We start from the raw sequence: 12,164 nt of genomic DNA, 5'->3' as shown, positions 1-12,164 counted from the left end.
AATAATAATAATAATAATAATATTTATTAAGCTGTTGTGTGTTTGTGTGTTTAGGTGATGCTGGACTGTCCTGCTGAAATCTGCCTTTACTGAATTTCCTGCATTTATAACCTTTACTAATACCAATGTTCTGACCATCCAGATGGGTTTAATTAATATTAACATTTTTAGCTTTTTATAAATATTTATATCAGCGTCATCATTAATTTTAATAAGCAGTGCAGTGTGTGATGGTGGGATAAGGACAGGGCTGGGTGAGGTCATTTACAGTGGAGATGCCTGACGCTGAATCTTTGATTTTTCTTTAATACATTTCATCTAATTTCATTTTTTCATCGTATTTATTTGTTCTGGTCAGAGACCAGTGGGTACCTGGAATCACTGGGTGTAAGACAGGAACACATTCCAGATGGTAGGGTAGGGTAACACCCTTTATTTTTTTTTTGGGGGGGGGGGGGTGTTTTTTTTGTCCATGTTAATGTGATTGTCAATGTAATTTTATGTTTTATGTTTATTTATATTTGAACACATTCTGGAGCATTTCTATTGGTCCATTCATAATGAAATTCTGATACAGTGCAAAGAACAACTGCAGATTCACATTATGGAGAACACGTGTAAATGGAGATACAAGGATTTTGTCATTAATAGTTCTCATTGTGGTGATTAATATTATTATTATTATTGTAATTAAAACCTATTTGTTACTTTCTGGCTTTGATCTAAATCTAGTAACAGTGCTTTGATCCCCCTGAGGCTGAAATCAGTTTCTTTGCTCTCAGTGAGATCAGTGTTCCCCCACAGGAGCAGAATTACCTCTGCCTGAGTGATGCTCGTAATTGTCCTAGTTTTCCCTCCTTCCTGTTTCCAGAAAACCTCTAATGTTGTTGTTGTTGTTTGAGGAGAGGGTAACAGGGCAGCCCCCTCGGCTGTGTTGCTGTGGAATCCTGTCTCACGCCTGTGATTAATACAGTTTATTCATCTGCTGGATAAAGGCCTCCTTTACTGAGGGCTCGGTCTGTGCTGCCGGCGTTCCGCCCGGACAATTTAGGAATTCTGTGTTCGGATTATCAGCATGCAAATGATCTCCAAAATATCCCTGATGAACCAGGTTGGTGTGTGTGTGTGTGTGTGTGTGTGTGTGTGTGCATGCTCTGAGGATGCTGCTTCGGCAGGCGACGTCTCTGGCTGGCTGAGCTCGCAGCGCTGAGGCTCTCAGCCAATCACACACCTCTCATCGGGTCTGCCTGCTTCTTAATTGGCTGCCACTGGCAGTGAGGGCAGCGGATCCACGCGTGAAGCCTGATTTATCAGCCGTTGAGCAAGCAGAGAGAGAGAGAGAGAGAGAGAGAGGAGAGGCTCAGAGAGCGAGAGACATAGAAATAGAGCAGACTGACTGGCGCAGGAGAATCTGCTGCTGAATCTCATCACCTGTATCCAGAGCTTCACTGCCTGCTCACCATGAACCACAGCTCCAGTGAAAAAGAGCCAGAGACCATAGAGCCCCTGCGCTACCTCAGGTAAGCCCAGACTCACGCTGCCACCCTAGGACCACTGCTGGGGCTGGTGATTGTTCAGTTGTTGAGAAGGGTGATGGGTGGACCATGGTCTCCAGTATGGTTTCTTTGTTCTGAGGCAGGTGATGCCAGGTTGCCTGGTCTGGGTGGAGGCACTCTGTGTTCCGGCTCCTTGCCTATTCTGTGGTCGTGCTCAGTCCAGGTGTGCTTTACGTGTTTGCCTGCATGCAGAGCCAGTGACAGATTGCACAGCACTGAATGCTCTCCTGAGGGATGAGATGTTTACTCTGACACATTTTCAGTTCAGTGGTTCAGCAAGCAGTCAGAGAACCCTGGCGTGGCTCTAAAAGCACTAGAACCGACAGGCCTGAGCGGTGCTTTTCGCTTCAGCTGGGTTCTATGCTGCGCTGTGACCGATGTGGCATTTCACTCTTGGTTGTGATGGTAACGTCACAGCCGGCGATTCGCTCTGTAAACATGTGTGGGCTGAACGTTGACTATTAATCCAGTATTGTCTCCTCCTTTTGTGGTTCTGGGTAAAACAGTGCCCTGTGAGAGCGAGAGCTGCGGTGCTGGGCGGGTTCACTAGAGCGCTCAACAGATTGAGCTTCTTATTGTACCTCAGTTCTTTAAAGCAACACCTCACCGTTCCACAGCCTCAAACTTCTCTGCAGTATCTGCAGCATACAGACAACCACCACAGACAATCATCTGAAGGCACTGAATGGACAAAAGTATTGGGACACCTTCATTGTTTCTTCTGAAATCAAGGATATTAAAGAGCTGCCTCTACTGTCCAGAGAAGGAGGCTTTCTACTAGATTTTGGAGGAGCATTGCTGTGAGGATTTGATTGCATTAAGCAACAAGAGCATTAGTGAGGTTGTGATAGTGGATGATCTCCACCACACATCATCCCCAACTCATCCCAAAAGTACTGGATGGAGCTCCACCACCATCATTCCAGAGAACACAGCTCCTCCACTGCTCCACAGCTCCTCAATGCTGGGGGGCTTTATACCCCTCTAGCCCACGCCTGGCGTTAGGCAGCATGGAGCCAATAGGGTCATGATGTTGATCTGCTCCAGAGAGTCCTATTCTATTGGCAGTACTTCTTCTCTACAGGGACTAGACAAGCTGTGTGTGCATTTGCACATCTGTGTCAATGAATGCAACTTAAAATAGCTGAATGCATTCATTAGAAGGGGTGTCCCCAAACATTTGGACATGTAGTGTACATGGGCAGATTCCTGATCAGCCATATATGAAAGATTAAGATTAATTTTATATTTGGATATGAGTATATGTAAGAATAATGATCTGTTAACTGCTCAAATAGTTCCATATTATAATTCTTCTAAAAGAGCTGAGCGACACTGGTGAGCTGTGGTGTAGGATGACTGAGAGGCTGCCACTTCAGATGAGCTGTCAGTCCGTTCTCCATCAGCCAGTGTTCTAGCTGTCAGCTTCAGCAGAGATCTGTTAATACCTGACTACAGCTGAACCCCAACAGGAGCTTTAATTACTCACTAATGATCATCTGATCAGCTCAGTAACATATGAAGAGAGTACTCTCACAGTCTGAGCTCTGAGAGATGTTGCTGAGCTTCACAGTTTCAGCAGTGCTGATCTTCATGTTTGGAGCTCATTAACTAACGCTGATGAGTGTTAATAACTCATTAATGCACAGACATGGAGCATCTGAGATGAAGAAAGATCAGACTGAACAGGAGGAAATGAGAAGGTGATGATCTGTGAGTAAAAGGCTGATCTTGATTTGGGTTCAATGGTAGAAACCTACTAATAAAGGTCTGCTGAAGCTGGGAGGTTTAGCACTGACTGAAAGAGAGGATAAGAGGATCCGTGGAAGCTGGTCAGTGTTTGGTTAGAGCAGGGCACTGTTGGCCTTTTTATTTGCAATATAACTGCGTAGTAATGATCTGTAAGGGGTTTATGACCTCATTAATAACCACTGACAAATATTAAAGCTGAATCAGGACAGTCTGGTATCATATATTCTACACGAGCCGACAGAGCTTAAAAAAAGATTCCTGTAGATGATTGACCATAAGGGCCGTCTTCTCCTGAGATGAGTGATTCCCTGCGGTTGTGTTTTATTTGTGGGTTTCTCTTCAAGCAGAGACGAATGAAATGTGGCATGAAGTAAAAAAACAGGCGAATAAGGCCATGGGGAGAGTGCAGGCTTTAAAATAGAGAAATAAATGAAGTCACAGTCTGTCGATATGACATCTGACCTGTGTAGGCCCTGCTCTAGAACCGTATTCCCCCTCCGGCTTCCCAGCAAAGGCAGATCGGATCATGAACAGGAGCAGGAGCAGTTTGTTTTCTGTAATGACGGCTTTGTTGGCAGAAGAGGCCCTTGAATCTCATCCCGTCAGCCCACGGACGTTTAAACACAAGGCAGTCAGCGAGAGACTGGGTAAATTATATGCTTCTTGGAGACCACAATGATAGGATTTAAGGGCTTAAGTTGTGGATTTGGAGGAGTTTTGTGTTCAAGGCGTCACAGAACCTCGCAGTGTGCCGCTGGGTTTGCGTATGGTGGTGTGTGAGAGTGTGTATCTGCACTGTAGACTTGATTTTATTACCCATCATAATAAGTATATATATATATGGTTGCTGTTTGTTTATGTTTGTATTTATTTCTTGGCCTTTTTGTTCAACAATACTCATCATCCTCGATTTGATACGATGCAGCATAAATAAGGAGTGTCTCATTATCTTCTTACTGATTATTTGCATCTCAGTAAATTGTATGCTAAGGTCAAGATTTGAGTTTCCAGTGCCTAGGACGAGACTCCGCCGTACAGATGGAGAATGGCTCAAAACTTACTGCAGAAGCAACTTAAGAGCTTCTTAAATCAAAGAAAATGAGAGTCTGCCATCTGACCTCAACACAACAAAGCAGTTTTTTACTGACTGAAGACAAAACTGAAGCAGAAAGATCCACAAACTGAAGGCAGGTGCAGTAAAGACCTGGCAAAGCATCTCCATGGAGGAAACGCAGTGTTTGGTGAAGTCTGTGAGTTCCAGACTGCAGGCATTCACGTCAAAGTATTAAAAAAATCTGCATCTTTAGAATTGTTGGTTTGTCCAGAGCCTCTGACAATGAAGGACTATGTAAAAACGTTGTTAAACTCCTTGAAAAAAGCTGAAAGTCGCTCCAGGGAATAATTTCCGTGATCTGCTAGAACACAGCGGTGAAAACAAAGGATTTCAACTGGATCAGAGACATTTCTACACCTTCTCAGTCATGCAGTTTAAACTCATTGATTTTAAGTCAACTGAAGCTAAATTACAAAAGCTGGGATTTCTGCCACTGCTGGTAGAGCAGTATGACCGCTCGCTTCCAGACACCTGCAGGTTCAGCTGCTTCCTTCACACGGTGGTCTTTGGCCCAAATGCAGTCACTCCATTCAGCCAATCATTACCATCTGCTTTATGACCCGTTCCCCACTCACTGCACTGCACCACCTCTTCTCAATCTATGAGCCCCGTCACACAGCCCGCAGCTATTTATAGCCCCGTCATCCTCGTGCAGCGCCATCTGCAGGAGCCTGAAATTACTGTCTTGGTGGAGTTTTTATACAGAAGAACTCTGATCAGAATAGACCTGAATCAAAGACTCTAGCTGCTTTACGATTGTGTATCTCATCAACAGAAGCTCATCTGGATCATCAGGTATGATTCAGGACGTTCTCGGCAGATAAAGGTCTCATTTGCATATCGAGGCTTTCAATGACAAAGGTCAGTATTAGTGTTAATAAACAGTTTATTACTCAGCTGCGCTGCGCTGTGTGAAACCCAGGCTGTACTGGGTAATGCTGTGAGATATTTCTACATTTATATCTAATATTACACACCAATATTACTGTCAGTCAGGACTGCTCTCACTCTCCCACTCACACAGCTCAACAGCTCTCTGTCCATCTCTCTCTCTCTCTCTCTCTCTCTCTCGTCGTTTTATTTATAGGGAGTGAATCTGCAGGCTTGAATGATTTGATTTCCTCTGCGTTTCTATTAACGGCCCTTATTAAAGTCAGAATATTGGAATAGAGAGTGCTTGAAGATGTACTCCTGAAAGGTGAGTGTGTGTGTGTGTGTGTTTGAGAGAGAGGAGAGGGTAATTGAAAGAGAGGGTAGGGATGAAGGGATGGTATCGTAAACAGCATGGTGTGAATCAGTGTGTGTGTGGAAGTTCAGCACTGCTGTCCGTCTGATTCACATATGAATGTATGAATCTGTCAGAAACACTCAGATTGATCCACTGTACAGAACCCTGCCTGCTGGGTCAATCAGAGCCCGGTTCACTGCTGTGATCTCTGTACGAGACTCATTAGCTCACCAGTTACAATCAGAATACTGGGGCTGTGCCTGTGCACCTGAGGAGCTGCTAATTTCACCCCTAACTTACTACAAATACACACTCACCTGAACAGGGTATTGGAAAGGCTGTCCCGACCTGTCCCCGATATGATTTCATAATCAGCCAATATTGATCTGATCCGATCTGATCTTTGTGTTTGTATAAATAATCCAGTTTAGATAGGATGAGCTGCTGATTAGTACTGCAGTAAAATCACTGGACTCGTTTCTTTAGTTTGGGTTCAGCAGTGTGGACTAAAACAGCAATAAACAGACAGACATCTAAAAGAAAAGATCTAGAACCTCAGATATTCCATTAAGTTCTCATGTTCCACTGTAAAATAGTTCCACACTGCGACGCTACCCTCTGAGAACTCTCCTCACTGCTGCGGGCTGGGAATCATGTTCATTAATGGTGACTGGAGGACAGCTGAGGGTGCTCTTGCTAGAACACAGTGGTAACAACAAAGGATCGGAACTGGATTGGACCTAAATTAGCCGATACATTAATCCATTAAAACCATTACAATTATGCCTGAATCACCCTCCATCCCAATCCACTGTGTCAGACCGAGAAAAGCCCATTTATTACTACTCATTAAAGCAATTATCTAGTCAGCCAATTGTGTGGCAGCAGTGCAGCGCATAAAATCATACACGCCATCGCAGGTCTTGTGGTCGACTGGTCAGAGCTGTTTTGGCTGCAGAAGTGGGACTTACCCAATATTAGGCAGGTGGTTTTAATGTTATGGCAGTTTATTGTTTGTAAGAAATGGATACCTGAAGAAGATTTTTCTGCCAAGTATTCCATAACTCTCAGACCCTGAGGCTTGCTGTGCTTTTTGGGGCAGGGAAAGGGTAGCCGCACATCATCTGTGCCCACTTAGCTCTGCACAATTAAGCTTATTTTCCCCTCGGCTTTGTGTTTTTATTAGCCGTGCTGAATCAGCGCTCTGAGTGGCTGTGTTTCTATCAGGTTTATTGAGCTATAAAGAGAATAGATTAGCACATTTAGGACTGGCACAGTCATTAGAGACTGTATTGGTGTTTAAATGCACAGCTCGTATTGCCTGAGCATCATTATACCACACAGGCCTGCTGCTGCTGCTGCTGCTGCTGCTGTCGTCGTCATGGTGAAGGCCTGTAAGGACCATGAGCTGGACAGCACTACTCCAATGAAGATAACTCACCACAGGCGTGAAAGGCTTTGTCACGAGCAGGCTGAGTAATTTATCTAAAAGCTTTCTTGGTCTTCCAGATCTTCACTCGACTTCCACACTTCCCCTTAACTGTATTTTAATGAGGCTTTAGACAGTGGGAATTTGGAGCTGGAGGCAGTTTGATGTTTTTTTCTCCTTCCTTGTCTTATAGGCTTCAATTAGTTTCAGTTTCAGAGCCTCAGTCCGCTCCTCAGAAGAGCTGTGGTTGTTGAGTGTTAACACAAGGTTTGAGGAGACACTCTAATTGTTAGCCTCTCTAATGACAATAATTTAAATGCCTAACAAGTTAAGGCCTGAGACCTGACAACTGGAAGGGTTTCCAAACCTTTACAGAGCAAGCAACGTTTTTTTTATATATAAAAAACAAACAAACAAAAAAATGAATCAGATGTAAAAGCACAGGCATTCAACTGATTCTTCAAACCCTACTTTATCGTAGTGATTAGAATGTGATAATTCAAGTTAAAAAATTAGAAATTATTGGAAAATTAATGAACAGGAAATGACATTATATTTGCAGTATTTCTCATGTTTTGTGGGAATAGCACCCCCTGTACTCTAACTTTACCTGTCTCGAACGTCCACCTACCTTTAAGGTCCCTAACATACAGGTGCTGCGAAGGGTTCTTTGAGCAACGCCACATAAGAACCATGTTTAGTAAAAGAGATGTGTGTGAAGAATTTTCTAAAGCTTTAAAGAAGTCAATGAAAGATTCTTTATTCATTTAAAGGTTCTTCACACTCTACTTCACAGAAATGGTTCTCCTGTGGCATCACTCAGAGAACCTTTTGCAGCACCAACAATTACAGACTGAGCAGATCTACCGATGTAAACCAGACAGGGGGACGTGCAAGCTCAGGGGTTTCTAATAAAGTGGCCAGTGAGTGAACGCTAGAGTAGTTCAGTTAGACCCAGTTTCTCCTCATACATGAATACAAAAGCTGTACCACAGAGGCGCCGGGAGAGAGGAGGCGGCCCGTCAGAGCAGCCGGCAGCGGGTCATTAACGCTCCTCTCTGTCTTTATGACGGCTGGAGTGAGATGTGAGCAGCAGCAGAAACAGCCTGTTTGACCGAGAAGATCCGGACAGGAGGTGGACAGTAGATAACGGGAGAGGAAAGAGGGGAGGACAGATCCAGCTTGATCAGAGGCTTCAGGAGGAAAAATGCTCCTCCTGCCTTCATCTCCATGACAACAGCAGGGCCACATTCCAGTGGGAGTCGGGAGAGGAGTGCTGGGGCGGCCCGGAGGTTATTTTAGGATCCGAGAGCGAGGCCCAAACATCAGCATTGCTCTTTATTGTTCTAATTCCCTGCTGGGCTTTAATGCACACTCTCCGTGACTTTAATGAGGGTTTTAAGATGAAGACGTCCATTAAAAGTTCACTTTGAGCTTTTATTAACAGGCTGCAAATCACACGGATCTGCTCATGTCTGCGCTGTAAATTCTAGCTGTAATGAAAAGCTAGTTTTCCACAACTGTCAGAAGAAAACGTCCAAATTCTGTCATTTTTTTCTTTATTTTTTTGTATTTTATTACGTTTAATTAGCAGGTTATAATTACATTAACATTCAAAATGATCTTTTAACCCCCTTCTGTAGAAGAACAGCTGTGATGCATCAATCAGCCATAACATTAAAACTGAACAAATACCACTGATGATCTGGGTCCAGTGGCTCCTGTCGAGGGCTGGATCTACATATCAGTCAGTGAGTGAACAGTAAGTTCTTAAAGGTGATGAAGGTGATGAAGCAGGAAAAATGGACGAGCATAAGAACCTGACACTTTGACAAGAACCAGACTGTGATGTTCTAGACAATTACTGGGTCAGAACATCTTCAGAACATCAGCCGGTCTTGTGGGGTGTTCTCTCCTGGTATGTAGAGGTACGGTAAGTAGGAAGGACAACCAAGAGTCATGGTCGCCCTAGGCTCATTGGTGCTCATGGAGGCCCCGCCCACCTTACAGCTTACAGGACTTAAAGGATCTGCTGCTGTTGTCAGTCTTTGTGCCAGAGACCACAGCAGCACACCTTCAGAGGTTTTGTGTCCATGCCTCGACAGGTCAGAGCTGGAGGCACGAGAGAGAACTACACAACGTTGGGTAGATGGTTTTAATGTTATGGCTGATAGAGATAGATGACAGTTCTATGTGCACACTAAACAAACACATGCTGGTGATTATGCATGTATGGTCTGAGACGGGTGTGAGGTGTTGACAGGGTGCTAGCCATGGCCCCTCTCGCTGTTACACCCTCACTCTCAACGCCTCTCCTGCCTCCAGTGAAAGGTGCCATAAAGAGCTGTCAACACCTAATAAGATCAGGAAGGGCTGACGGCTGAGTCCATGCTTCAGCGTCGATTATCTGCTGACAGCAGTGTTCATGCATGGCTACGTCACCATAGAAACAGTGGAAGTGGAAGCCATGGAGGCCAGGGAATGTGCGATTCCACACGTGTGTGAAAAAAGGATGGGGAAAGCGTGAGAGAGGAAGAGAGAGAGCGAGAGCGAGCGAGAGCGAGCGAGAGCGAGCGAGAGATACAGACTGAGACTTGTGCTTTTCTCTGGCTCTTCCTCTGAAAGCAGCATGTGTATCTTAGGGATCTTGTCGTGGAGGAGAGCTGCTCAATACAGACAGAACACTGGCCATGTGTTTATCACTGATCGTGATCTGGCTTAATATTAAAAATAATATTATCAAAAATGTGATATGCTCAACAAGATTAGCTTCTGTGGGATTACATTAAAACACACAAACACTGATCTGGGATTCTGATTGGTCAGGATCAGGGCTGCTTATATCCAATCCAGTGTAAAAAAATCAGAGCAGATACACACGTGGAAAAAATTGTTGGTACCCCTTGGTTAATGAAAGAAAACCCACAATGGTCACAGAAATAACTTAAATATTTAAATAAATTTTAATAATGGAATTATTTAAAAAAATAAACTCATAAAACAGGCCTGGACAGAAATGATGGTACCCTTAACCTAATATTTTGTTGCACAACCTTTTGAGGAAATCATTGCAATCAAACGATTCCTGTCAGTGAGACTTCTGCACCTCTCAGCAGGTATTTTGGCCCACTCCTCATGAGCAAACTGCTCCAGTTGTCTCAGGTTTGAAGGGTGCCTTTTCCAAACGGCATGTTTCAGCTCCTTCCAAAGATGCTCAATAGGATTTAGGTCAGGGCTCATAGAAAGCCACTTCAGAATAGTCCTATGTTTAGCCATTCTTGGGTGTTTTTAGCTGTGTTTTGGGTCATCGTCCTGCTGTAAGTCCCATGACCTGCGACTGAGACCAAGCTTTCTGACACCGGGCAGCACATTTCTCTCTAGAATCCCTTGATAGTCTTGAGATTTCATTGTACCCTGCACTGATTCAAGACACCCTGTGCCAGATGCATCAAAGCAGCCCCAGAACATCACAGAACCTCCTCCATGTTTCACAGTAGGGACAGTGTTCTTTTCTTGATATGCTTCATTTTTCCGTCTGTGAACATAGAGCTGATTTGCCTGGCAAAAAGTTCAAATTTTGTCTAATTTGTCCATAGGACATTCTCCCAGAAGCTTTGGGGCTTGTCAACATGTAGTTTGGCAAATTCCAGTCTGGCTTTTTTATGATTTTTTTTCAACAATGGTTTCCTCCTTGGTCAAAGTCTACTTTGGCTCAAACAACGATGGATGGTGCGATCTGACACTGATGTTCCTTGAGCTTGAAGTTCACCTTTAATCTCTTTTTCTGGGCTCTTTTGTTATCATTCGTATTATCCGTCTCTTTGATTTGTCATCAGTATTTGGACACCTGCTCATTCATTTTTTGCTTCTGAAATTAAGGGTAGTAAAAATGTAGATTCTGTTTTTGTTGGAGTACCTCTCTCTACTAACTTCCTACTAGATTTTTCAAGAAGCATTGCTGTTAGTAACTACAGCTCTTACCAGACTGTGAGAAAAAGGGAAATATTTGACAAACAAATTATTAAAAACATGTATTGTATTGGTATCAGCATTGAAGAATTCAGATCAAATCAGCGGCAAATAAATCAGAACTTTCTCAGTCAGTGGGACTGTTTTGCATGTTGCAGCCTTCAGTGATGTCATCCTCGCCGATATCATTATCATAATTAACAAACAGCCCATTGTGCAGCCCTGTCCTCACAGAACAGTTGAAATGATGCTGCTACAGCGGTCCGGATATAACCGTCTGGCCGGTTCGGAGCTGTTGTATAATGGAACTTCCGATCTCACAGCCCTGCCCTGTGTGTCGCAGGAGGCAGGAGAGTAATTGGGTTCACTGTTTCGCTCTGTTACACATTCATTAACAGGCCATTTTGCTGTTGGTAAAAGCTGGAAGAAAACCCATTCTGAATTCTGATTATGTAAAAGTCTGCTTCTGCTGGTCCTCACAAACAACACGTTTGCACGACACATGGTTTCCACCCTGCATGCCAAGGCTCAGAGAGGAGAACTTCGTTAGAGGTTTCCAGCAAAATCATGAACCGATGTCGAGCAGCTTTACTCTTCAACATAAAGAGGCAGAACAGAGAACAGAGAACCAGGTTCAGCTTTATACAATCAGTAATTAGTAAAACATAACAACATAAGAAGACATGAAAACCTAAGACCCCCAGTGAGCAGCTAAAGACCACCATATATATATTTTATGTACTTATTTTTGGATAAACGTCATTGAACCACTTTATAAGACTGTTCTTCTGCTCAGGTGTGCAACATTATAATGATATCATAATATAATAATAAACACAATAACTATGATGTAGTATAGCTTAATATAATCACAGCAGTGATGGTCAGAGTGATGAGAGGAATGATGGGTAATAGTGGTGATATTAATAGTGGCAGAGTTCCTGTAGGTTTTATCATGGTCATTAGGCAGGAAGCAGTGGCAGGAGGGTGTGCAGCTGGTCTTGCACGGGTGGTGGGTGGCAGCTGGTCTGACAGAGGTAGAGGGTTCCAGGTACCACAGAAAACCCTCAGAAATATTGTGAATTCACAAGGTGGACCTACTCAATATTAGGCGGG

General features: G+C 43.7%; 1 protein-coding gene across 1 annotated transcript in view; it reads left to right on the top strand.

Moving 5' to 3' along the window:
• The first annotated feature begins 1,304 nt into the window (after positions 1-1,304).
• Positions 1,305-12,164, top strand: part of yjefn3 (YjeF N-terminal domain containing 3) — a 43,167-nt gene continuing 32,307 nt past the window's right edge. The window contains exon 1 of the mRNA XM_072660230.1: positions 1,305-1,520. Coding sequence (XP_072516331.1) covers positions 1,462-1,520 — 59 coding nt within the window. The 5' untranslated portion in view covers positions 1,305-1,461. The remainder of the gene's footprint in view (positions 1,521-12,164) is intronic.

The sequence above is a fragment of the Salminus brasiliensis genome, chromosome 17 (assembly GCF_030463535.1).
Source record: "Salminus brasiliensis chromosome 17, fSalBra1.hap2, whole genome shotgun sequence".
Taxonomy (NCBI): domain Eukaryota; kingdom Metazoa; phylum Chordata; class Actinopteri; order Characiformes; family Bryconidae; genus Salminus; species Salminus brasiliensis.
The sequence above is the reverse complement of the archived record's forward strand: the minus strand, read 5'-3'. Positions and strand labels throughout refer to the sequence as shown.